This window comes from Aethalodelphis obliquidens, unplaced genomic scaffold (assembly GCF_003676395.1).
Source record: "Aethalodelphis obliquidens isolate GAN/ISIS:26980383/991018 unplaced genomic scaffold, ASM367639v1 scaffold13, whole genome shotgun sequence".
Classification (NCBI taxonomy): Eukaryota; Metazoa; Chordata; class Mammalia; order Artiodactyla; family Delphinidae; genus Aethalodelphis; species Aethalodelphis obliquidens.
The window spans coordinates 1,093,762-1,119,902 of record NW_020837957.1 but is presented as its reverse complement, the minus strand read 5'-3'; the positions used below and the strand labels follow the sequence as shown (position 1 = coordinate 1,119,902).

Sequence of the window (26,141 nt, the reverse complement as noted above, 5' to 3'; positions counted from 1 at the left end):
ACAGTCTGGTGAGGAAGACAGATGCCAAACAATTGGAAGTTACAGAAAGGGGGAAATCAGGATCTTTAAAGACCATTATGGCTTTTAGACGTTTCTCCTCTTCTCTCACTACACCCACAGTGCCTGCACAGTTAATACAGTAGGCACCATGAGTCGCATGCTAGGGAATCTTGAAGACATTAGTGGGCTCCTTTCCTATCTCCTTTGCCTCCCTTCTTCCACATCTAGAATGGCACAGCAACAGCTGAGTTAATGCTTGCTAACCACCTGTATCAGCAATTTTTAGTCAGACCCACCAATTTAACGATAGGTTCTCCTTATTCTTTTAGTTCTTCCCTCAGAATATATCTGAGGAACTTTATGGAGAAAAGGAAAATGATGAAGCTAAATTTGAAGGTAAGAATGGAAAATAATTGAAAGCAGTCAAGATGGGAAAAAAACAGAATTGGAGCAGAATGATAGTTTTGAAAGTTACATTACATATGACTTGCTTGAAACTGAAGAAATTTCTGTGGAAGAAATTTAAAGTATAATTAATGGATACATCCCTCCATGGATTTTATGTGGTCGAAGCATCTAATTTCAGTTGTTCTTCAGAATAATAAGACTTCCTCTTTGGGGAAAATGAGAGAACTCTGAATTTCACAGTGAGACTTTTCTAGGCAAACTGGAAAAGGCACCGAAAACCCTGAATTTTTGGCATGTGGCTTTCTCAAGAGAAAAAGAGATATTCATAGTGAACATACCATAAGAATCTGCCCTGACGTAAGGCAGTCTGGCAAAAACATGTCAAAACGTGAACAACTTTCTGTTGTGCGGGAGCAACTGGATCATAGTTTCTTTTTAAAGGTATCTTAGAGGACTAACCCAGACACTTTAAAAATACCCGTTGGTAAAAAAAGATGATGCTGGACTTTTACTCTATTGACAAACAAAAAAAGATTCATTCAAGGAGGACCAAGATTTCAGATTTCTCAAGTTGTACTACAGTGGTCTTTGGCCATAATATAGGATGTGATCAGATCTTATAAGGATGCCATGAAGCTGGCAGCAGTCACTAGATATCGGGATGCAGTACCCATCAACATCTGCATAGCTTGCAATGGTCATTATAAGATGAAGGATTTGATCCAATTTAGTCCAGCCAGAGGTAAATCTGTTTAAGAAAGGAGTAGTGTTCTATAAAATCTGAACGGCACCTACTGATGACACTTTCACTCACCAACTTGAAAGAGGGAGCAACAATAACTTGGAAATTTTGTAACAAATGTATTCTGCAGGCAGGAATAAAAGATGGTTGGTTTTCAGAAATAAGTAAATTAGTGAAGGGACATCGAGATGATATTAAAGCAAACAGTGATGCTGTCTTAAGGCAACAAAGTACAGTTTGAACCATCCATTGAAAATATAGAAAATGCTATTAGCAGCAATAAAAATCCAGTCTCCAGCACAAATGGGATTAAATATAAAAATTGCCATTTTGTCTAGGATGAAGACAGTGGCAACCATTCTTCTCCCAAAAGCTGCTCAGCAAGTAGTTTATCTCCAAAGATTATGAAGCCTTGTCCACTGAGTCAGAAGATGTAGAAAGATGTAGAAAGTAGAAGATGTAGAAGATGTAGAACACACTTCCTGAATTTCTCAAAATTTAACAGTTGGATGACAGTTTCAAAACCGTTCTGTGAATTTGGTTGCAACCGAGATGGGAAAAGGAGTTGATTTCACCTAGGAAGAAGTAAAAGGACGAGGAGGAGGAAAGGAAAGGAAATTAAAATAAAAATTACAAGAGTGATGGAGTGTCCACTACTCTACTTGGTCCTGAAGTGGAGGCAAGTTTCCCTGCAAAAGTAGCTTAGGCATGTGAAGAATATCTTGATAGTCAGAGAATTGATACTCAGTCCAAAAACTCCAAGGTTACAAACAGTTTGCTTAGCTGCTGGATAACTATCTTAACTTGGGAGAGAGATTTACTAATAGGATTGTTGGGGATGCTACATAGCACAGCTCCTGGGGGCACCATTCACATCTTACTCTATCTGAACAGAGCTCCTTTGAGTCATTCAAGATGGTAATCCTGCAGGACCCAGCCCTTCCCACACAATTCCCTGAGGGTAGACAGGGAACAGCATCAGTTCCTTAAGGTATGATAAGACAGTGTGGAGAGGCTCTTCCCCTCCAATCCTCCCAGGAAAGGGATGCAAGGAAAAGAGCCCCTAGGACTCCTCCTCATAGCAGAGTAGCTTAATTGCCTCAGCTTTGCACTTCTGAAGCACTTAGTAGCCTTACGTATAATATAGGGGAAGCTGGAGGTTCCCAGCCCTGGGTGGGAGTCACTTAAGTCATCTTGCTCCTTCAGGCTTTTGGAGCTCAATTGGAGGAGATGGAATCCTTTTATGATACTCTGTCACAAACTGAGGTTCCAGTGGTGAGCAGTTGAGGCCTCAGACAGATAGATGACTTCTAATGTAAAATGCATAATAATAAAGGAAAATTTTTAAAGAAAGAATATGACCTGTAATTCCACTGTCCTCACATAATTTTTAGCTTTTGCATAATGCTTTCTCTCCATTCCTTGTTGTATACTTAGATATATATTTTACTTAGTTGAAACATACTGTTCAGGGACTTCCCTGGTGGCACAGTGGTTAAGAATCCGCCTTCCAATGCAGGGGACACGGGTTTGAGCCCTCGGCCAGGAAGATCCCACATGCCACAGGGCAACTAAGCCCGTGCACCACAACTACTGAGCCTGCACTCTAGAGCCTGCGAGCCACAACTACTGAGCCCTCATGCCACAACTACTGAAGCCTGCGCGCCTAGAGCCCGTGCTCCGCAACAAGAGAAGCCACTGCAATGAGAAGCCCGCACACCACAACGAAGAGCAGCCCCCGCTCGCCGCAACTAGAGAAAGCCCACGTGCAGCAACGAAGACCCAATGCAGCAAAAAATTAATTAAAACAAGAAAAACATACTGTTCATATTCATTGTGTATGTACATTTAACATCACATTTGTCTTATTTTTTAATAGCACGCAAATGTTAATGGATAACACTGATGTGATTTTGAAAAGCACTTAAAGAGACTATCTAGTTTCTCTCATAAAATCGATAGTATAGATTTGTGCTCTCCGAAACAGTAGTCACTAGCCAGCCACACATGGCTAATGAGCATTTTAAATGTGACTATTCTGAAATGAGCTGTGCTATGCGTGTAAAGTATACACTGAATTTTGAAAAAAAAAAGTAAGTATAAAATATCTCGAATAATTTTTATACTGATTACATGTTGAAATGGTAATACTTTGGATATATTGAGTTAAATATATCATTAAAATTAAGTTCACCTATTTCTTTTTACTTCTTTTAATGTGGCTACTAGAAAATTTTTAATTACGTATGTGGCTTGCATTATATTTTTGTTAGACTGCACTGGTATAGATTATCATACACAGCTATGAGATCTTAAAATTGAAAAAGAAACTAAAATTGCAGCCATAAGGAAATGGTTAAATCATCTTTGGTGTATTCATTAGGTACAATATTGTGCAGCTTTTAAAATTATAGACACATGAATATGTGTGTGTTTGTGTGTGTGTAATGTTATATTAAGGCAAGAAAGTGTGGTATAAAGTTATAAAAATATTTTTAAAACCTAAGATTTTTCCAGAATGCTAATATGCTAACTAGAGATATGTTTAGAAGGAAGGTAGGATTACAAAGTGAAGTTTTCTTTGTTTTCAAATTTAAAAGAGTGCCTTTGTGTCTTTGTCACATTGAGATATATTAAAGCTAAAAAACTTGGTTTTTTATTAAAGATCACTGGGTAACACTGATTCATAGGCTTAGATCTAGGTCAATAAGGAGATGGGGATGTATTAGTTTTCTCAAAGTGGTATGGGGGAGAAAGGACAAGCCAGCTATATCTTCTCTCCCACTGCAAAGTGGGAATGAGAAAGTGAAACACCAAAGGACAGGATGGTTGGTAAAATACACTGTTTGTAAAGGAATGAAAGCATGAAGGAGGAGCATTTACATCTTTTACCACTTTGAAAAATATAAAGAAAAGGATTAGAAAACTGAATCAAAGATGCTTTCAAAAGAATTAAAGCTCTGAAAGTGCCTGATCTTGCTGAATACTTTTTTCTTCATTCATAGATTCATGATGTTGCTATCTAAAGTTGAGAAATCATCAGACGAATTCATGGAAATAATGCAAAATTTAAGTAATATACAGGTTTGCTTTTTTTGGCATATAATTTTTCATATTCTATTACCCTATTTGAAAAAGAATAGGAGAATCCAATCCCAGAAAGAACTTACAGGGGATATGTTCAATTTACTCTTCATGGGAACTTCTTTTCATGTATGAACATTAATTAACCATAATATTTTAGTAATATCTGGCTTCTTCACATTTAAAAGTAAATTTATTAATTATGTTTAGTCTTTTTAGTTAATGAATTGTTTTTATTCAGGTATTTTAAGGTTTGCAGTAGTTAACCTAACAGAAAAAGTTAAATTTCATTATCATAGAGTTTAAGTTTTTCATATGAAGGAAGCAGTATACTGTATTTTCACTAGACTTGTCAGTAGTATTATATTTGTAGAGAACTTAACTCATTTAAGATGACTTTCTTTTAGGCTTTGGAGGACAGTAGAGAGCTTGAAAATCTCATTGGTATCTCCCATACATCAGGTGTCTTAAAAAGAGAAATGCAGAAAACAAAAGACCTACGTAAGAGAAATTTATGAGTTTTTGATCGTGTCTCTCTATTACTTGTTTGCAAACTTAGAACAGGAAGCCACATATCTTTTGCCAGGATATGTTATTTCAGGGATTCTTCTTGAATGTGAAGGGAAAGAATGTACCTTGGTAACTGGTATTAGGCTTTTTTTTAATGCAGTTCTCATTCTTTACAAAAGATATAAGGTATTGCATTTTATACTTGATATTTATAAGTATGTATTGCTTGAAATTATTTCTTATGAAGTTGTTTCTTCCAAAATGAGAAATTATTTAATATTCTGTATTAATTTTTAATGTGAGATTTTTTTTTCCTTTAGTGACAAAAGTAACAAAACAAAACCTATTTGAAAAGAAGAATTCAGGACTTCCCAACAAAGGTGAGAGTTGTGTTTTAATTTATTACATAAAGAGATCCTTTCATCTTATTTTACCATTTCAACCAATTATCATGGGCCCTTTTTTTAAAAGACCACGAATCTCATTTGAAAAACATTATATTGCATTTAGCAAAAGACCGTGTCTGGTAAGATCAGCTTCCCTGATGACTGAACTTTTGAAATACAATTTCCAGTTCAAGAGTTAAATTTTTTCTTCTATTAAAAGTTCTTTTTGAGAATACAGACAAATGGGGCAACAATGCATTAATATATGGCAGCTTTTAATGGTGAATTAGAAAGATCCACAAAACATAAAAAGTTACTTTGTAACCAGTGTTCTGAAAACTTTCAGATTATTAATGACATTTGACCTACTGTGAACTCACACCTTGGGGCATTTCACAGTATGGGAAACTAAATTAGCAGATTTTAAGTTCTCATAACACATGCACATTCATACCTCAGTAAGCAAAATACTATAAAATATTAAAACCATTAGACCAACTTAAGAGGGATGATTTTAATATTACTGACATGAGTGCCATTTGGCAAACTCTGCAGATAGAGGTAGCCCTGAAGTGGATAGCCATGTTTTAGTCTACCATTTTTGAGTACCAATGACTACCATTTGTTGAGGACTAATAATTACTGTGTTCCCAATACTAGAATCAGCAGATCATTACAACAACCCTGCAAGATAGCTATTATTGTCATTATAGATAAGCAGCAAAGACACAGAAAAATATTAAGTAACTTGCCCAAAGACACTGCTACTTAAGTGTCAGAGCAGGGATTCCAACTAAAGACCAGTCTTACTCAAAAAGTATGGTCTTTGCATTTTTCCATGTTGTCTCTTCCTAAAACAAATGAAATCATCCAGTCATCCCTGCTCTCAGATTCAAACGTAAGGCATAACTGAAACTGGTTCAACCAATCTAGTATGTTAGTCTGTGTTTAGGATCTTTTAACAAAGCCAGCGATGAGTTTGCAGTGGAAAGAGCTAGATTCCCTGCTGGTCAGTTCCAAAGACCAACTGGGTCATGGTAGGGCAGCAGCCATGGAAAAACTCCTCCAAAACTCATGTGGGAAGGGAACTGAGCAGGCTTCCTGAGCCATTCAGTTGGGCAGCTAACTCCCATTAGGGTCCATAGAATTTAAGAGCATGAAGGCAGCTCTTTCCTTAGAAAAGGCTTGAGATCTCTTCTGATGCTGTGTAACTGGATTATAATGTGTAACTGGTTTTCAGTGGTTTTAATCTCTACTAACTTGACAAGTTTTAGAGGATCATAATGGGAAATTGGAATATTTATTATTTCCCAACTAGAGGAAATCTTTCTTCTATATATTCTGTGTCAATGGTGTAATTTTTTTTTAATCTGTAATTTCCTAGAACTAATTAGAATTAGGCTTTACATTAGGCTTGTGAGGAAGGGAAAATTGTAGAACAAATAGGTGAACTGTCACTGCTAATAATTAATGGGAAATAATTTCCCAAAAGTATTGTTTCCTTCCCTAAACATTGATTAAGACATTAAAGTTATTTCCACATGTTAAAACAGTCATCTCCTTTCAGTCATCCAGTACATACTGATTCTTTGTGTGTGTCTGCATGATCAGCCTTAAAACCATTTTCTAGTATTTTAGGCATTAAAACTGACTTGCCCATTACCAGGTGTTCCCTAAGAACTGAGTGTTCATGCATAGAGGAGATTGTATCACTAAATCATGCTTTAAAGTTTCTAATAAGCATTGATTATTTGTTGTGGTTTAAATGAAAACTGAGCTAAGATGTATTAAATATATAGTATTTATATAAATTATATAGAAATATATATATGAAAATATATGTCATTTTCCATTTCTGTTTCTTGGCAAGAGCTACATTAGCTCTTAATATTTACTGAGGTATTCAAATCTTCATTAGTGTATCAACTTATTTTTTAAAGTAATATTGCCTGAAAAATAGATTGAATTTTTTAATTTGAATTTGAGCTAAATATTTTTATGGAATACTTTTCCCTGTTTTTTTCTCTGGTTCCTAATATGTGTATTTTTTAATATCAGTGGGATTTTTTTTTTTCGGTTAAAGGTGATGGACACCAACACATGCATGTTATATGTAAATTTCTTTGCTAAGTTAACTTTCACCCCCTTCTATTCATACATTTATAATTTAAGAGGGTTTTGTTAGTTTTTTTGACAGTTCAAACTATTTGCTTTATATATTCCTTATTTGGGGATCTAGCCTTCATCTTTTTATAAAAATTTCTAATTTACTCTTTTCTTTTACTATGCTGTTACCCAGAATTATTTAAATTTTAAAATGTTTTGAGAATCTCCATAATATTATAAACTATATAGTCACAAATTACATAATATAAAAATCAGCCCTATGTTTTGGATTTGTTTTATTAGGTAATTATGAAAATGAAAATAAACAGATTACTTGTTTCACTATCAAAAGAATGTCCTTCAGGGCTTCCCTGGTGGCACAGTGGTTGAGAGTCCGCCTGCTGATGCAGGGGACATGGGTTCGTGCCCCGGTCCGGGAAGATCCCACATGCTGCGGAGCGGCTGGGCCCGTGAGCCATGGCCGCTGGGCCTGCGCGTCCGGGAGCCTGTGCTCCGCGGGAGAGGCCACGGCAGTAAGAGGCCCACGTACTGCAAAAAAAAAAGAATGTCCTTCAGATTTTTTTTTCTTCAGATTCTTATCAAATTTTCCCAGAATAGTTAAAGTACACAATAACTGAAGAATTCCAACATTTATGCTGTCATTGCACCTTTGATTGGTCCTTTAGTTCTGTTTATTTTTTTTCATTTCAGTGCTTGTTTGTTTAGCATCAGTTGCAGTCTTTATTACAGGCAGAGAAGTATAATTGTAAAGATAAGACTCTAGTGTTTTAATTAAATAGACATCTGACACACATTCTAAGGCTTTATATAAACTATTCCAGGGAAATTTAAAATATACACAGTAACATGAAAAGGTACACTGAGATTTTCATAGTTTTCAGAACTGGACCTTACACATTAGGGAATGCCTTGATAGAGCATATGAATAAAGAGGACCTCCTTTGCTAACTACAAATTTCTTAAACAAAGGAAGGCTTTTCTTTTTTCAGTTACTTAGGAAGTAAGCCTAACTTCACTTTCCTTAATAATATTGGCTTTATGACTATTAGAAAAATAATGAAATGAAAGGTTCTTTTTCTGTTATATTTGGATGTGAATTTTCAAAATTATTTTTAATTTGTTATGCTGAAGATTTAAAACATATGACCATTCAATGGGTTGATACAGATGGAATGTCACATTATCATCACATGGGAAGGCATGAAATTTATTTACTTTGCATAATCAACCCCTACATAAAGCAACTTGATACAAATATTCCTGAGACAATAGATGGCATTATATTGTACTTGGTATTTTCATTTTTTCTGGAGATATTAGAAAATACCAGCATTGTTTGTCTGTGACTAGTACTTCCAGTAAACAAAATGTTTTTTAAAAGAATGTAAGCAAATTATAGAGCAGTTGCCAAGATATGAAATCTAGACACTTAAGATATGAAATCTAGACACTTAGCTTCAGTCCAAAACATATTTTATCTGTTTTGAGAATAATTGTGTAGGTTGAAGTATGCATAATTTAAATGAAATGTAACCATCTGAACTTTACATTGTTCAAAAAAGTTGATTGTTTCAGCTGTTTATAATACAAAATATTTCAGAATTTCTAGCTCTGGCCTTAAAAAGAAAAAAGCACAAACTATCATGTTGTGGCTTTCTTTAGCTAACTTACTGTCTTCTTGCATTGTAAAATTCATCTTGGTTATAGGATTTTGAAGTTTTCAAATTCTTGGACCACAGGACAAATTTTAAACTCCTTCTGTTCTAAGACTATAAAATAGTTTGATATTGCCTTTTCATTCTAACCACCCACTGAAGTATTTTTTAGCTTAAAAATATGTTGTTCTTTCCCCCACTCAGTCTTGAAAAAGTATTCATCATATCAGCTAAATAATTTTACTCCTAGAAAACTTCTACCTTTTTTTTTCTGTTATATCTTAACATTAAGCAATATCTTTTTTCAAACAAATACTCCAATATTAAAAGCACTGAGGTTTAGACATGATGAATTTTAGGAGAAACAACAAAAATTCCCCTATGCTTTAACATTCTTATGTTTATGTTAACATTCTTATGTTTATCACCAGATAAACATTAGTTTATCTGGAGATAAAAAATAGAGATGTTAGTTTTGGTGACACAAATACACATTAATGTACAACTGTAGTCCTCAACTCTTTATAAGGATTCAGTTGTCACATATGCTGTATGTGGGTCATACCTTTTCCTATTAATAAATGTTCATGCTTTTGCTTTACACTATTCATCACTTTTAGAGCTACATTTCGACTGCTTACTTGAGATTTGTCTAGGATTTAAGGAAAAACAAACTGGTTTATTTTCAAAGCCTTTTAAATAATTTCTTCCAAGATTTAATTTTTTTTATACTTTACTAGAAGTATGATGCTTTTATCTTTTAAATAATTAGGTAAAATAATTTAAACCATAGATTTTAACTCATTTAATAGCAATTATGTGTTTAAGAGGTGTAAATATAGTAAATAACTTGCTATCAGGCATTACAAATATCCAGGTGCTCTGTATGTGCTGATGACAACAAAATTGAAACGAAAGACAGTAATAATTCTGACTGGTTTTCTCTGCAGAAGATATTGATTATTTGTGTGTGGTGAGAGATTTGGAAAATTCAATTAAAGGAGTTGTGCAAAGGTTTCATAAATTTTCCTTCTACAGCGTGTACACAGACATTGTTGCGTATTAAATCAATGCAGCACTTCACAATATATTTTCTTTGAAACATAAAAATAAATAACATTTAAACAGTTCTGCTTACTACAGAAACAAATTTTATTTTCTGTGAAGCATTTAGTCATGTGCTATCACTGACTCATACACATTTGCCAGCTGTAACAAATTTTATAGACATTTTCTCCAGAGACATATTTCATATACTATGAATTTTTAAATGAGCAAATGGTGAAGAAGGGATGTCAGCAATATAAAAATTGATCAGTTAAAAGATAAAAGCATAAGTAAAGAGATTTGTATGGTAGTCTTAATAGGTTTTATTAAATAAAAATACTATAAAAAGACAGTAATGAACAGACTGAAGACTAACTGTTCTTGAGGTGGAGAAAAATTATTCTGGCACATTTAGTAGGAATCGGTTTTATGTCACCTGACAGGTGAACATTTTTTTCCCATTTTAACTCTTAGAGTAGTCAGAAAAGCTCCTCAAAGTGTTAGATAAATTCTCTAAGTGGTTTTTGTATTTTAAACACATGTATATAATAATAAAGCAGATATTTATAGTGTTATATAACTAATTATGTAGTTAAAAGCAGGACTTGGGCAATCAGTACATATTAGGTGTTTTTCTTACTCCAGCTCAGACCTCACATAGGCAGAAAGTAGTCTTTTTTATTCACACTGTTCATACCATATGCTTCAGTCCTCTGGAATCTCTCTCTCTCTCAGGACGCTAGGCTTCTCTACTACTTCTCTCTCTGCCTGGATTGTACTTGCTTCCTTCTTTGTCTCTCAGGACGCCAGGCTTCTCTACTACTTCTCTCTCTGCCTGGATTGTACTTGCTTCCTTCTTTGTCTAGCAAACTCCTGCTCATTCCTTAAGGTCAGCCTTCAGTGTCACATCATTTGAAACTCTCCCCAGCTCGCCTAGGTAAAAGGCTAAGTTGCTTCATCTTCTAGGCTTCTACAACACTTGTCTGAATGATTATAAATGTATCATGTGATAGTGTATTGTAATTGTCTGGTTACAGGGCTCTCTCTGGGCTTCTCCTTGGCAAACAAACAAAAGTCTTATCTCTATACTATAGTCCCAGAGTTTAGTATAGAACCTGGATAGAAGGTCCATAATGCATATTCAGTGAATGAATAAAAACAAATGGCCACTCTAAGAATTTTTTAAAGGAATTATTTAGATATTTTCAAATACTTATAAATTGCTATTTCCTTACATGCCTCATTCATTTAATATTTATTGAATGCCTACTAGGAGCCAGGCACTATTCTAGCACTGGGGATACACTAAAAAACAAGGCAGACATAGTCCTGCCCTCAGGATTATAGAACCTAGCACAAAAGATGAATAATTATAATAAAACATAAGCACACGTTATAATAATAAGTTTCTTGGCAGTTTTCATCCTAAATTTTTAAATGTATGTTCTGAAACAGAATCAGGCAAATCTGTAGGCTGTTGAAACAAGAATTTATAGCCCCAAAGCTGTTATTTATAATGTAAAATAAAACTTTATGTGTAGGTTCTTTAATTTCATTGTAAGCATTTATTCTGCATCATTACTATGACAACTTACTTTGCACTGTTTTCTGGGGAAAAAAGTCTTTTTTCTTTCATATAGAATTAATTATATGATCTTGATAGCTATGAATTCCTTAAAACCATTTTAAACCGAGGTACTGTTTCACCTTTATAATTAGGTTTAGCCTTGTTAGATTTCACTGGTTATTTTTCAGGTGGAAACATTTTAATTATATTATCAAACTTGGTATTGTCTGTCTGTAAATAAAATAGGGACATTAGTTGAAAGTATATTTTATCTATTCTTATAAATAATAGGAAGGCAGTCTAACAAGATCTGTGAGTTAGAGGCTGTTGAAAGAGAACACTGTTGAGCTTACCAGGCTAGCTTTCAGAGAGGGCATATTTTTTAGTGAATATAAAGAGGGCCCTTAATTGAGTACCTTTAGTAAAAATAGCTAACTAAATAGTGAGAGGTAGGTTATAGTTTCTATAGGGCACATCTGACTGAACAAAGACATAACAAGTCAGTGAATTTGGAAATGTGCTGAATTAAGTAAATAATTACATATTAATTAGTTGTACCTTTCCTTCAAAACAATTCCTGTGGATTCAGCAATACAAGTAAAAATGATATATTTATAAATAGCTTACTATAACATATTAGCTAGAAGCATTATGAGTCATGATGTAACATTAGTGTTTCGTGTACCTGCAACTGAAGGTTCACAGTAAAAACTAGCATTATCCCAGACTTAGTGGCATCAATATTAAGATTCTTAGAAGCTAACCAGATGTTGCCTGTTTTCTCTCAGAAAAAAATTAATGCAAAAAAAGAATTCTATGCTGAAAATACGTTTCTTTGGAAATAGTATCTCAAGTGATTAATATTATCTTCTTAACTAACTGTTTTTAAAATATTTGCAAAGCATCTTCTACAGAAAATTGTATCACTTTCACTCCTTAAAATGTTCATTCTGTATTATACAATAAATAATAGCTTATAATAATAGCTAACATTTATTGAGCACTTTCAATGTGCCGGACACTGTTATAAGCACTTATACGCATCCCATTTAACCTTCACAACAACTTATGTGAAGTAGATAGTTATTATCTTTATTTTACAGGTAAGGAAGCTGAGACACAGAGGTTAAGTACCTTGTACCAGAATCACTTAAGAGACAGAGGCAGTATACTAACCAGAGTAGTCTGGTGCCAGAGCCTGTGCTCTTGCCCACTACATGGTAGTAATCAGTGAATGTCAGGTTTCATGACTGCTCAAAGGTTTTAGATCCTATTAAGTTTTAAGTATACAATATATATACAAATACATACATTCATTCATTATAGGGTAAAATGTTTTATACAATTTCTGACCTATGGAAATCCAGCAGCAAACTATTAGATGGTTGTCATAAATACACGGTTATATACACACATAAATATTCACAGTCATACATTTGGCAAATGAATATACACATTTAATATATGACAGTCTCATTAATGAACTTTTGGGAAACTTAAGAGTACTGAGAATAGCTTTGTATTCATGGATTCTAGTAAACATCATCACATGTTAGGGATGTTTTTGAGTCTTTATTTTGAGTAGTACTTTCAAAAAACTTGAAAGAATTAAGGTTGACCTACTAGTCAACTTCCCTTTTAGTGGGAAGCAACAGAGAGAAATAACAGTGAAATGTACTTGACTACCTTTGAGACATTTCTCTGGGTTTTTGATCATGTTTTCTTCTCACCTTGGGTGCTTTCCTCATGATCTCATCCATTCCTTGACTTTCGTTCTCACCTTAGTGTATAAGTCACCCTCCTCCTGAGCTGTAAACAATCTCAGCTCCCATACGTTATTCCCCTAATATGCTGATTTCATCCCCCCCTCATATTATCCCTCATTTTACCTTTCTAGGGATTACATTCATCCAGTGATAAGGCTGAAAACCTTACAATTCTGTCTGATCCAGTTGTCCCCACATCCAAACTGCTGCCAGGGCATATCACTTCCCAAAACGTTTACTTCTTCCCACGTCCACTGCGCTGGTTTATTCCTTCATTACCTCTCATCCAGATTATCTGCATCCTCATTGTAGCCTGCCTCTCTGCTCTTTGATCTCGTTTCCCTACAGCCTGTCCTGCTACTGAACAAATTATGCTTTCGAAGGTGTCACTCCACCATATTCATAGTAAAACCCAAATTTATACCATCATTCAGAACTCTTCCCTGATCTGACCCCAGCTTACCTTTCTAATTTGTCTTTGTGCCTCAGTCACTCCAGATTATTTGCCATTCATACCTAGACACATTCCTCAGAAAGCACCTTTCTCATTTCCTTATCTTTGTTCTTGTCTCCTCTACTTGGCATACCTTTTCCCCCATCATCAAAATGTTACCTGTCTTTCAAAACCTGCTTATAACTTACCTTACACAAGACTTCCTTAGATCCCTCTCTTCCATGTTCCTTTATACATTTGTCACAGCTGCCTAACTGGTATGACTAAGGGAGGATATTAAACTCCCTGATCTTGTCCTATGCCCTAGAAACCTCTGACAGTCACAATGCCCCTGACACCACTGTGGCCAGATTCCCTGTCTGCACATCACTTCTGCCCTCTGTCACACTTCAGTTATTATTCCTCCCGACCTATATTATTCAGTGGGGGTAAGCACCCCATATGCATTCGCTCCCAGAGCCTTTAGAAAATGGAGCCTTTATAAAATAATGTTACAATAAGAGAGACTGCGTAAGGGAGACAGCAACCCATAGGCCACAGACAGTATGAAGACCAGCAAAAGAGGCGGAGAAAGCATGATTTGGGCTAATGTCGACGAGCGATGCTGAGATACATTTCATAGAAACAGGGTAAATAAATCACTTGGTTAACAAAAGTGTGAGGGTTAGTATAAACAAAGCACTTTGCTTAATGCCAACCTAGTATTCAAGCTAAGGATATAAGATTCATATTATATACATGAAATAATAATAATATAAGGCAAGCTATGATAAGTGACACAAGTTCAGACCCTTCTTCTTTCTAGGATTCTGTACAATAGCAAGTACAAAAGAAGATTATGAATCCAACGAGGATCAAAGTGTCAACTTGATTAGTGGAGGAATTAACCTCCAACATGGCAGGCCCTCTGGTAGAAGGTTGGGGTAACTAATGTGGACTAAGGCAGAGTGGAACCTCCCCTCTCCCATACTGAATCTAGATCTTGAATCCCATGTGCTCTCCTGAACCTGAGGAGAAAGCTGGATCCTTGAAATAGACCCAAGTCCACGTGTGTCTATAACAGTAAAGACCACAGACCTACCTTACATGCTTGGTTGCAGAAGAGAGAAAATGGGCTGGTCTCCTTACAACATGAAATTATGAAGCATGAAGGCCAGCTGGACTTGAGAGTAGACAGACGGTGAAAGGGAAGCTGAATAGTGGGGAAGAGTGTTGTGTAAGAATAGTGGCCGAATATGACTGGTAAAATGTGGACTACTGTTCGGGACTTCAGTCAAATTTGTCACTTTTCCATGGGCTGTAGGGAGCAGAAGAGTTGACAGAAATTTCTTCCTCTTCAGACTGAGGAGAGTAAACATTCTTTCCTACTCTAAGTACGAAATGAAGAATAAGCAGTAGTATAGGAATACACAACATAGACCGCCTTTAGGATAGAGTGATTAGGTCATTATTTAAGGGTTCATGATTTTAAAATCAGTTTTAGTTATTCCACTGTACATAATCTCTAACAGAGGGCCATCCAAGACCCTAGTAATAGAAATGTTTGTATTTTACTAGGAAGCTGGAATTTGAAAAATGGGTAATGTTGATGGGCTGTGTAAACATACTAGGCAGAGATAACAGCATGAAGAAAAAAGGCAGAGAAGCAGAATGATTGAACAGTAGATTCCAGATATATCATTGACAGTTATGATCACCAGGCTAATAAATTAGCTCAGACTTCATTCATTAGGCGGAAATGGACCAGTGAAGATTATTAAGGAAGTAACAATCCAAAATATGCTTTAGAAAGAATATAATTGCTATATAAAGGATGAATTCTGTCAAAATACTACTCATGAACTGCATCACTGTATGTAAATTTCTTTTCATTTGTGTTCTGAGATCTTCATCTCCAGAACCAGTAAGACAGTGTAGAGAAAACAAACATGCTGCTGTTCCTTACTCTTGTGCTATGATATACATCACATTGATCGAAGTACTGATTTTTGCTGGATCCTAAATTTGGCCTCAGAATCTTTCTCAACACAACTGTCCTGGCAGCCATGATCAACTGATGAGACTTCTTTGCAGGGCCTGGCATTGTAACAGAGAATGGGATTTGGATTAGATGTCCAGCACCAGCTCTACTACCTACTTTAGCTAGTGGCCTTAAACAAGGCACTCGGTTCCCAAAACCTTAATTATAAAATGGGACCGATGCTGTTTACCTTGTGGATTATATAAAACAGCTTAGGGAATTCCCTGGTGGTCCTGTGGTTAGGACTTGGCACTTTCACTGCCAGGGCCCCGGTTCAGTCCCTGGTCAGGGAACTAAGATCCTGCAAGCTGCGCGGTGTGGCAAAAAAAACAAAAATAAAATAAAAGTCAAATTAATTAATTAATTAATTAGCTTAATTAGTACCTTTCCCACAGTAACTTTTTAATAAATGGCAGTCTTCCTTTCCTCCACAGTATTATCATTAGTTCTGATAACTGTGTATCAATAACCTATAAGGATATTAAGTGAACCCTAGGATGCTTAAAATCTTCTACTAGTATTCAGATCAGACTGAGCTCATGAGTTGGCAAAAGTTGGTTGTCAAGTTGGCAACCTATCTACTTGTAGGACAAGAAGAATATAGGTGGACTGTCATGAATAGGGAAATATAGGGGCCCACCATGTATTACTTATTCATAGCTGCCAGTATAAGCAAGGAAGGGATATTTAAGGAAGTAAAGGGTCCACATGCCCTATGGGAATATATGCCATCAGTTGCCATTGGGTGCTTTTTTCAAAGGCTTCCTTCCTCTCACACAAGTGTCCTAAGGCCAAATAGACAAGAACTTCTATCACCACTAGGAGTCCCCAGAGGGACATACTCTGAATAGGAATGTCAGTAAAGACTCTTTTTTGCGGGGGCAGCTGTTGGAGGAAACACCTGCTGAAAGGCACTGAAGGCTTATAGACAAAAGGCATGTAAGATTTGGTGTTTTCATTAGGTCATGTTGGAGTTTTAGAACCCTCTCGAAGTATCTCAAATCCATCTTCACATAAAGTGAAGAGTGCTATGTCAGAGTAGTCATATTGACAATTATTTGTGAAGGTGAATCTCGCTTTGAAGACTCAAAAATAAGTAAATGAGAGATGACCAGTACCTAACTAAACTAGGTACCAAATTACGTAGTAAACGGGTGTTTAAATCATTTCTTAAATCATGTATGAGATGCATGTTAATTTGGAAACTAATTCTTGATGATTTAATAAGCATCTTTTTTATCCTGCAGGCATTTAGAAGAAATGCACTCACTATGAAAACGCCAACTTCTGTATCTGCCTGATCATATTTAAAGGAACAGAAGAAATGTTTGTAATTAATCTGCCCAATAAATACCAGATCATAGCACAGGCAGGTGCATGTCTAGATAAAATTTCTTGCAGCTAATTTAAACTTTCTACACGCACCAGTAGATAATCTCAACGTAAATAATACATTTCTTCTTGACCCTTTAAAGTAAGCCAACATGTAGAAGAGGATCTTGACTTATATTTTGTATCTCATATGCTTCTATATACTTTTAGCATTTGTGGATAGACTTAATAAAGCATTAATAAAAATGGCACCTTTGGTAGAGCTATATATTTTAAAACTCAGATTAAATCTAATAGTGGTATTAGGTACCAGTTTTCCCATTTAAAGCTCCAGATGTGTATTTATTAGATTCTTTTGAAAGCTTTTAAAATTTATAAGTTTATTTTAGCTATCTCAGGGATGAGTCTTCATTATATTCTAGTTATTCTTATGCTTGTAGAGAAAAAGTATTTTCAAACTTTTAAAATTTCCACATCTCCTTTTATAAAATATTGGAATGTATTTTTCAGTGTAGACTTTTAAATATGAAGTTGTTTTTAAACTGAACTACACAGACTCTACTGAATTTAAAGAAAAGACATATCTCATGGAGCAATATGAGATCCCCTCCAAATTACTTTGAAGCATTATTTTAAATTTTTAATTTTCTAGTTTTTTTTGTATCATTTGTGCTGTCACAAAATAAAGGGGAAGAGAGAATCACAGAATTGATAGCACGTTTTTTTAAACCTTATATACTTTTCTTTGACCATTTCCACAGGGAAAAAAAATGCTATTCCCTTGTATAATATCTTATACAAACTGTCTTGACAAAATTTGTGTAAGGTATTACCATGTCATTTAATTCACTGTATCATGAAAATAAAAATACTATGAAAAATTTGAAACAAAATTTTTAACAAATTAAGGTTGAAAATAACTAATTTTCCATTTACAGAAATTTCAGATTCACCTCTTAAAATGAAAATGAGTTATTTTTTAAAAACTATTCATTGAAATGATACTAAACAGTAACTCAATAAAACTAATTGCCTTCACTAGTGATTTTATTGGTACTACTTAAATAAGGTTTTTAGAGAATCTGCTAAATATTAAGGATACTTTGTGATACAGTGCTAATAGAACATTGCCTAAAATATACCAAAAAGGATAATTCCTTTGTGTTCTACCATTGAAAACTTACCTTAGAATGTAAGCCAAAACATATAAAGAAACCTACATTAGTCAGGAAATAAAGGATTAAGAAGTAGATTGGTTTCATATGTAATCCAAGTTATGTAGCTATTTGCTTAATGCTATTAAATCAGTTACTGTATGTTTGACCTCTTGATATACTAAGCTTTTGCCTTTCAGAACAGCTGGGTCGGCTAAGAATCCCTTCCCAGTTCTGTTCATTGTAGATCAGATGACTCTCGCTTTATCACCCTTGGAGGCCACATGAAGGACAAAGCAGAAAGATCCACACACAAAACTAATGTTTATATGGGCAGGGGGGCGGGGGGGGGGCAGAAGGCGTGGGATACACTTGGCCCTGATCTTCCAATGAACATAACAGAAGAGAGAGACCAATTGAGACTTGAAACCATTGTGTTACTCCAACCATTATTTAGTTACATCCTATCCATCTCTTACTCTCTTTCCCTTGAACAGAGAGGCTCCTTTGGCTGCCTTGACTTTTGTAAATGTTTCACTCACTTAGTTGTGTTTTATCATTTGGACAGAATGCTACATCGGGGATTTTTCTCCCCTCCCTAAGGCTTCAAGACAAAATGACTTCTGTTGCCTCATATTTGATACATGAACATACACCCTGTTCTCTTCATTTTAAGACGCATACCTAAGTTTATTGGCAACAAAGAAAACTGCATTTTTCAGAAACAGCCCTTCCCTCTAAAATGAACTGGAAAATAACAGATCATTTTTTGACAGGTATATCAGTGAATAAAGTGAGAAGTCTTTAATTTTTTTGTATAAGCTAAATATCTTTATATTAAAATATCCCTGTAATCCTGAATATAGCTGAGAGAAATGCTTTGGAATTGCCTATTTCTGATCTTAATTCATCACTGGACATTTTTGTTATTTTGGTACTTAATCCCTCAAAGTTCAAAGTGGACTGTTCTTAAACCGGTTTCTAATAGATATGAGATCCTTGACTTATGAGATAATTGCTACAAGTCTCCATTAAAGCTACAGTGTAACTCCATATGACTAGATTAAATCATCTGGAAATGTATTTTTATTTAGAATTCACCTATAAGATACCTTGAATATGGGTGCATTCCATTTTACTAATGTTTAAATAATACTTTCATTTTCAAATAATGTTTCTCTACTCCAGCTATTTAGAAGTTGTCAGAACTTCCTCATCATTGAATTAAATCAACATCCTGTATTAAATGCAAGTTTTCTATTACAAAAAATAAAAAAGATGACACCAGCCAGCCAAGATGCTGACATTTGGGCACAGTGATTACAGATGGTGACCATGGACAGCGATGTTCCTGCTGATTCGGCAGCGATTCAAGGCTGCTTTTCTGTGCTGACCTGCCCTTTGAGTCTTTATGCACATTTGCTTTGAGAAGGAAATACTTCTTGATTTTTTGCTTTGTCTAAACCCACTTCCTTTATCAGACTTAAAAACATATACCTTGTTGCATCAGCCTGTAGGTGTCCGTGTCTAGAACCAAATTTTCTTTGAGTATATGTGTTTGGCTTGCATTGTTTTAAAATATACCACCACTTAGTTATTATGCTTTAATGGCTTATTAAAGAAATATATTCATTAAAAACATGGGTTGATGGGGAAATGGTTATTTTTATTACAGAGAGTGAAGAAAACATATCTTTACATGAGAATCTACAACATGGCTACAATAAATTATTTTTACCAACTGAATACTATAGTAAAGATGGGCTTCTTCTAATATAGAGTGATATATAGTTATTAACAGGGCTACGTTAACATGAAGCATGATATGGATCAATGCATATGGCATTGGTAACCTTGAACCATGTCATAACAAAGAAAAACAGAAGGATGAACCCAGTATAAGGCCACTTAACTTAAACAGAATGATCCTGAAAGTTTAGAACTAATGATCATAAGTAATTAAAAAGACTTCATTCAAACCACTTAGATTTAAATTTAGGAAAATTCATTGTTTAATTGCATTCAGGGAAATCAAGAGTTCTTGGAAATAAATAAGAACACAGTTTAATCTCTGCCTTGCTAAAAAAATTCAAATTTGCACATGTAATGAGCCATGTTCAAACTTTAAATAGTTTAAATTGCCTTCTCATAGTAATATAAAAGATTATCACAAATTTAATCCCTGAGATATAATTTCTAAAGCATTCTAAACTGTAAAGAAAACTAAATCTGAATACCAAAATTAGTGATTTCCTTCAAAAATAAGGGGCTAAATTCTCCCATTAAACTCACTATATTTGCAGATTTTTTTCAAGACAACAAATTACAGAGTACATTTCCTAAGTAAACACTGAGATTAAGGACATGTTTCTCTTATTTTCCCATTTGAATAATAACTGTGAATTTAATAAAACTACAATATTTCTTGGCCACCCAGTAGTTAGAAAATAAAAGCCTCCATTGCTCTGGTCCCCATATACATTTATTTTGTGTAGACAACAATGACTTTTCACCATCTCCTTTCCTATAATTCCATGATTCTCAAAATGATCATTTCTTTTTATACACAGCAAAAATTTCACAAAAGCTTGTAGCACTATTAACATGTTCACATTTCTTTGGGCATATAGCTAGTTGATTTTCTTCTGATTTCTTCCGTTTTTGGAATCCCACATGATTATAATGTTGAAGTATACCAAGAAGAACAGGAAGTTTAAGCAGGATACAAAACACACCAATACAGAAAATAAGTCCGGTAGTTTCTGAGGAGGATCCAGTGTGACAGTCATCAGTGTCAGAAGGACCATAGTGATTACTGAGATAAGAAACTATAAGGAGGGAAAAAAAATGTTACTGCATAGGATAAAAGATAACATTTAAATGTACTGGTAACATTGATTTATAATTGTAAATGAGCAGAATTGAAGGGGAGAGCTGGGGGTTCAGTCTCTTCTACTAATGAATCTCAACCTCGGCTGTATGGAAGAGTCATCTGGGGGTTTTAAAAAAATCTCAATCCTCAGACCACATCCCAGACCAATTAAATCAGAGTTTCTGGGGTAGGCTCTCCAAGTGATTCCCATGCGTAGCCAAAACCTGAGAACCCCTATCTAATACTTCTTATCACCCAAGCACTGAAAAAAGGTATCTGAAATAGATAATATTGCTAGTCAGGGTTAAATTCATGGCATGCTCCAGGGTCCTACAGGATCTAAAATTCTAAGTTAATCTAAGAATTCATCTATGAAAGAGTTTTCTACAGAAAATGCAAAATTACATTTCATATTCACTGAACACACTCAGTGAGCCAGTGCTATAGTAAAGCATGGTGGGGCACGTGAAAGAAAATGTCCTCTGGCCTCGAAGAGCTTCCAATTTAGGGGAATGAATGAAGTAAAATCACAGAGTCACAGTTTATTAAATGCCAAGATGAGCAGTAGACATAATTACTGCATTTACTGTAATTGTGCAGCAGTCAGTTTCCTTCTCTAGACCAGCGCACCGCACCATAGAACTTTCTACAATGATGGAAATGTTCTATATCTGTGTACTCCAAAAGAGTAGCTGCTAACCACATAACGGCTACTGAGCATTTGAAATATGCCTGCTGTAACTGAGGAGCTGAATTTTTAACTTTACTAAGCTTAAATCCACGTGTGTCTAGTGTCTACCATATTGGACAATAGAGCTGTAGACTGTGAAACAAGGACCAGCCAGACAAGGACATGGAAGCTGCTTAAGTAAATGTAGAAAACAAGCAGTGAGAAACAGTAGTGACTTCCATGAAGGAAGTGGGACATAAATGGAACCCTGAAAGATGCTTTAATGGCTAGATTATGACAGAATTGGTAAGACCTGTAAAGAGAGTAATGCAGTGATCATTCCAGATGGAAGAATGGGAAGGATGGAAGCCAAAAAGGCTTACAAACAGGTATAAATAGGCTGCAAATATCCTCCAAAGGGAAAATATGAGTCAATCTTAGTGAGGAATGAAAATGTCTGAAGTGAAATCATCAAAAGTTTCAAACTTAAGAAATATGGGACTGAATGAAATGTCATGATACTATGATCCTGAATCAGTGTCAAACTCCAGCCATTACCCCATTTGTCTGCTCCTGTTTAGAAAAAAGTTTCCTAAAAGAGTTAACTATAACTTGCTGTGTCCAATTCTCCCTTTCATTAGTGAACCTGCACCAACTATGCTTTCACTCCAATCACTCCAATGAAAGATCCATGATGACATCCACTAAACTAAACCCAGTGGTCAATTCTTATTGCCTTATTTGATCTCTCAGCAGCATTTGAAATAATACATCACTGCCATCTTGAAACCCTTCCTTTGGCTTCCATGACATCATACTCTCCTGGTTTCCTCCCACCTCACTAGTTAATCTTTCTCAGACAACTTCGCTGGTTCCTTCTCAATGTATGATCACACCTTTGGTGAGCTCATCCAGTGATGACTTTAGTCACAGTGACCTTAGTCACCGTCCATATACTGAAGACTCAAATTACTGTCTCCAGCCTGGACCTCTCCCCTAAACTCCAGACTCATATATCCAAGTTCTCCTTAAAATCTCCACTTGGGTATCTAACAAGCACCTAAAAGTAAGTGTGTGTGTGTGTGTGTGTGTGTGTATATATATATATGTATGTATGTATGTATATAAACTATCCTCAATAAGATTAACAATTGACTTATCAGAAAATATGGATGCCACAAGACAGTAGGATGGACGATATTCAAATTGCTAAAAGAAATACCCTTCAAAACTGTTTAATTGCAAATAATAGGAATGCAATTAAACAAGGGGAAATTAACAAAACAAAGGGGAAATTAACAAAACAAAGTCAATACATTTGAAAATACTGAAATAATACAAAGTATGTTCTCTAAGTACATTAGAATTAAATTAGAATAGAAAAACATGAAGTAGTCAAGGAAATTCCCAAATATTTGGAAACTGAACAACAAATGCCTAAATAATTCATGAGCCAAAGAAGAAATCAGAAGAAATGGACTATATTTTTAACTAAATTAAAAAACATATATTTCAAAGTTTATGGAATACTGCTTAAGAATGGCACAGGGGTTATATATGGGTTTGAATGACTATATAAAAATGGAAGAAAGGTCTAAAATCAACCACCTGAACTTTAAGAAACTAGATAAAAAAGTAAACCAGGGACTTCCCTGGTGGTCCGCCGGTTGAGACTCTGCACTCCCAATGCAGGGGACCCAGGTTCGATCCCTGGTCAGGGAACTAGATCCCACGTGCCACAACTAAGAGTCCACATGTTGCAACTGAAGATCCTGCATGCCGCAACTAAAGATCCCACATACCCCACACACCACAACAAAGATCCCACGTGCCACAGCTAAGACCCAGCGCAGGCAAATACATAAATATTTTTTTAAAAAAGAGTAAACCAAACCCAAGCATGAAAAAGGGTATATAAAAAAGGGTATATAAAAGGGTATATAAAAAGGGTATATAAAATCAGTGACATAGAAAACAGAAAAACGAGAGAAAATCAATGACCAAAAGTTGGTTCTGCAAAAATATCAATGAAACTATCAAAATTTAGCTAGACTAACCAAGGCCAAGAGAGAAGGTACAAATTTCCCAAGTCAGGAATGAAAAAGGAACATCACTCCTTACCATACATAAAAATAAAAAGGATTATAAGGGAATATTATGAACAACTGTATGCCAACAAATTAGATAACATAGATGAAATGGACAAATTCTTAGACACACCACTGAAATTGTGTCAAGAAATACAGAAAGTCTGAATAGACCTATAACAAGAGATTGAATTAATCATTTTTAATTGAAGTACAGTTGATTTACAATATTGTTAGTTTCAGGTGTAGAGCAAAGAGATTCAGTTATATATATTTTTTTCAGATTCTTTTCCATTATAGGTTATTACAAGACATTGAATATAGCTCCCTGTGCTATACAGTAAATCCTTGTTGCTCCTCTATTTTATGTATGGTAGTTTGTATCTGTTAATGCCATACTCCTATTTTATCCCTCTCTCCTGAATTAGTCATCTTTAAGATCCCACGAAGAAAGGTCCAGGAACAGGCGGATGGCTTCGCTGGTAAATTATACCAAATGTTTCTAGAACTAATACCAGTCCTTCGTAAACTCTTCCAAAAAGTAGAAAAGGAACACTTCCTAACTCATTCAATGAGGCAAGTACTAAGCCTGATTTACAAAACCATACGAAGACATCACAAAAAGAAAACTACAGACCAATATCCCCTATGAATATAAGATGCAAACGTCTTCTACAAAATACTAGCAAACCCGAGCAAGTGGCATATAAGTAAGGTTATATACCATGATCAAGTGGAACTTATCCCAAGAATGCAAGGTTAGTTCAATATACGAAAATCAATCAATGTAATATACCATATTGACAGAATAAAGGAAAACAACACGATATCGTTAGACACAGGAAAAGCATTTGACAAAATCCAACAGCTTTTCATGAAAAACCATTCCAACTAGGAACAGAAGAGGACTCCCTAACCAAATAAAGGCCATCTATAAAAATCCCACAACTACATCATAGTTAATGTTGAAAGACTGGATGATTTCCCCTAAAATCTGAAGAAACGAAGATATCCACTCTTGCCAGTTGTAGTCAACACTGTACTGGAGCTGTCTAGCCAGGTAATTAAGCAAGGAAAAGAAATAAAAGGCATCCAGTTTTAAAGGGAAGACATAAAACTATCATGATTTACAGATGACATGATCTTGTATATAGAAGATCATAAGGAATTCACTAAAAACTTATAGTACAGAATACAAGTTCAGAATAAAAAAATCAATTGTATTTTTATGCAGTAGCAATGAACATTATGAAAACAAAATTAAGAAAATTCCACTTACAAAAGCATCGTAAAGAATAAAATACTTAGAAATGAATTTAACAAAAGAAGTGCGAGACCTGTACATTGAAAACTACAGAACATTGTTGAAGGAAATTAAAGAATAAATAAATGGAAATACATCCTATGTTCATAGGTTTGGAAGACTAAATCTTGCTAAGATGGCAATACTCCACAAATTTAAATACATATTCAAAGCAACCCCTATCAAAATCTCAGCTTGTTTTTCGGAGAAATTGATGAGCTGATCCTAAAAAGAATATGGAAATGCAAGGGACACAATAGCTAAAACAATCTTGAAAATGAATTAGTTAGAGGACTAATTTTTTAGAGGACTAAGAGGACTCAATTTTCAATCCCAAAACTAACTATAAAACCACAGTAATCAAGACTGTGGTAGCAGCATAAGGATAATATAGATCAGTGAAATAGAATTGAGAGTCCAGAAATAAACCCTTACGTTTAGGATCTGTTGATTTTCTACAAGGGTGCAAACACAATTCATTGGTGCTGGAACAACTAAATAAAGTTGGACTCCTACCTCATACCATACACAAAAATTAATTCGAAATGAATCAATGTCCTAAAGAGAATTAAAATTATAAAACTCTTAAAAAAAACATCAGAGTAAATCTTCATGACCTTTGGTTATATACAGATTCTGAGATATGACACCAAAAGCACAAGCAACAAAAGAAATACTAGATATATTAAACTTCATAAAAATGAAAACGTTTGTGCTACAAACAATACCATCAAGAAAGTCAAAGAGCAACCCACAGAATGGGGGACAATATTTGCAATTTAGTAAGAGACCTGTATCAAGAATGTATAGAGAACTCTTACAATTCAAAAAAAAAAAAAAGACAACTAAAAATGAACAAAGGATGGGAATTCCCTGGCAGCCCAGTGGTTAGGACTCCATGCTCTCAATGCCAAGGGCCTGGGTTCAATCCCTGGTTGGGGAGATAAGGTGCTACAA

General features: G+C 35.0%; 2 protein-coding genes across 8 annotated transcripts in view; one reads left to right on the top strand and one right to left on the bottom strand.

Moving 5' to 3' along the window:
* Positions 1-19,998, top strand: part of ITGB3BP (integrin subunit beta 3 binding protein) — a 90,782-nt gene extending 70,784 nt beyond the window's left edge. Inside the window, exons 5-8 of one of the 2 annotated variants that reach the window (XM_027113973.1) lie at positions 4,156-4,234; positions 4,642-4,735; positions 5,065-5,124; positions 19,441-19,998. In XM_027113973.1, the coding sequence (XP_026969774.1) occupies positions 4,156-4,234; positions 4,642-4,735; positions 5,065-5,124; positions 19,441-19,448 (241 nt within the window). In that variant the 3' untranslated portion in view covers positions 19,449-19,998. Of the gene's footprint in view, positions 1-4,155; positions 4,235-4,641; positions 4,736-5,064; positions 5,125-17,013 lie in introns of both variants that reach the window. The other variant, XM_027113974.1, reaches the window with a different exon arrangement.
* The window catches only part of ALG6 (ALG6 alpha-1,3-glucosyltransferase), a 55,992-nt gene continuing 49,748 nt past the window's right edge, over positions 19,898-26,141 (bottom strand). For 5 of the 6 annotated variants that reach the window (XM_027113967.1, XM_027113971.1, XM_027113968.1 and 2 more), the window contains one exon: positions 19,898-21,080. In XM_027113967.1, coding sequence (XP_026969768.1) covers positions 20,883-21,080 — 198 coding nt within the window. In that variant the 3' untranslated portion in view covers positions 19,898-20,882. The remainder of the gene's footprint in view (positions 21,081-26,141) is intronic. The other variant, XM_027113972.1, reaches the window with a different exon arrangement.